At 42.2% G+C, this 1,518-nt stretch overlaps 1 protein-coding gene across 1 annotated transcript in view; it reads left to right on the plus strand.

The window, feature by feature from the left end:
* The first annotated feature begins 356 nt into the window (after positions 1-356).
* The window catches only part of p4hb (prolyl 4-hydroxylase, beta polypeptide), a 14,451-nt gene continuing 13,289 nt past the window's right edge, over positions 357-1,518 (plus strand). Inside the window, exon 1 of the mRNA XM_051111899.1 lies at positions 357-677. Coding sequence (XP_050967856.1) covers positions 539-677 — 139 coding nt within the window. The 5' untranslated portion in view covers positions 357-538. The remainder of the gene's footprint in view (positions 678-1,518) is intronic.

Genomic DNA, 1,518 nt, shown 5'->3' on the forward strand with positions numbered 1-1,518 from the left:
AAAGAACTCTAAACAGAAATTACGAATCCTACTATTGTTCAGGGATTGGCTCATAAATATTAATTAGAATATTTTCGTGTTCTTTCCTGCTTGTTCAGTTACGCATTCGAATTAATATTAATGCGCCCAGTTAATTCGCCAGTTGACAGGCCATTACCTAGCGACCTCTGCTTTTCGCCAAATCACTAAGGCGTAGTGGCGGAACGTCACGCTGGGTAAATAATATTCATGAACCAAGCATTCCTCGTAGTAGGATTTGTAAATTCGTATTCAAGACTGGCAGATTCACTTCCAGGTGCTAGGAGACGCACGGTCCACTCACAATTCAACACGAACTGCGTTCGGCCTCATAAATGCGCATGCGCTGTAACGCTGTTCTCTCTGTTTCCTGCGCACATTGCCACGTTATTAGCGGCAGACACAAAATTCAAGCGACAGTTCAGACTGGTAAAGGTGAAAGAAGACCTGCCGCGTTAAGAGTCTCCTCGGTTTCCATCACGGTTTTATTAACAGTTGGCTCGTTTGGAGGTGATCCGAGATGCTGAAGTTGTTGATTGTGTGCGCACTGGCCGCTATGAGCGCGGCTGATATCTCCGAGGAGGAGGACGTGCTCGTACTGAAGAAAAGTAACTTCGAGGAGGCGCTCAAAACTTACCCAAATATCCTTGTGGAGTTTTGTAAGTAGAAGCCAACTTTGTTTGACTTGTCATTGCTGTGTTTACGTCGATAGCTTGTGCATGAGGAAAATGCGAAACGAAACCAACACTCAGTGAAATAGGAGTTATTTTTATTCGTAGTATTGATTTGCTGCAACAATACTTAATTTCTTGCAATCATGACTCAAGTAAAAGACGTGTCTTGATGATAATATAAAACCGTAAACGTTCAGAGAAGTGGCCCCAATGATTTGATAATGATTTGAAGACCTCTTTGCCACTCTCTCCAAAACAGTCTATTTTGACAAAGCCAAAGTAAATCCCTCTACGAAAAATGCATTCGATTCAAACGGATAGATTCGTAAGTAAGTTATGTATTCAGGGCGATAGCAGCCTTGCAACGGCAACGTAGCTCTGAGTTTCTTTTGTGTTGAAAGTAACAGATAAATAAATGCAATTCATTGATTTGCACTTTCGCTTGTCTTTCGACTTCGGATTTCCTAGTGCTTTTGTTTTTCGGTTTCACCACTTAATGCAAATGAGATACAGTATGTTATGGGCAAGCATGAATGAGTTTCCAACCTGAAATCTCAAACTTGTTTGTAACCGGGCTCCTGGGTTAGTTTATCTGCGTTTTACCGGGCTAAATTCATTGGGCGCTCTCAAAGTATATCCTGATACAGGGACGTGATGGAGACTCAAGTTGCCCAATCACTGGAGTCCACGAGTGTTTCGTCATAATGAGAGGCGTGCCAGCGTGTAAATATGGGAGGGACTGTCAAGCGGACCTTGCTAGGTTGACGTGTACATCAGAAAAATAACTTTTGTTGCACATTGAATTTGTGGAATTTAAAAACATTTC

Source organism: Labeo rohita, chromosome 6 (assembly GCF_022985175.1).
Source record: "Labeo rohita strain BAU-BD-2019 chromosome 6, IGBB_LRoh.1.0, whole genome shotgun sequence".
Lineage (NCBI taxonomy): Eukaryota > Metazoa > Chordata > Actinopteri > Cypriniformes > Cyprinidae > Labeo > Labeo rohita.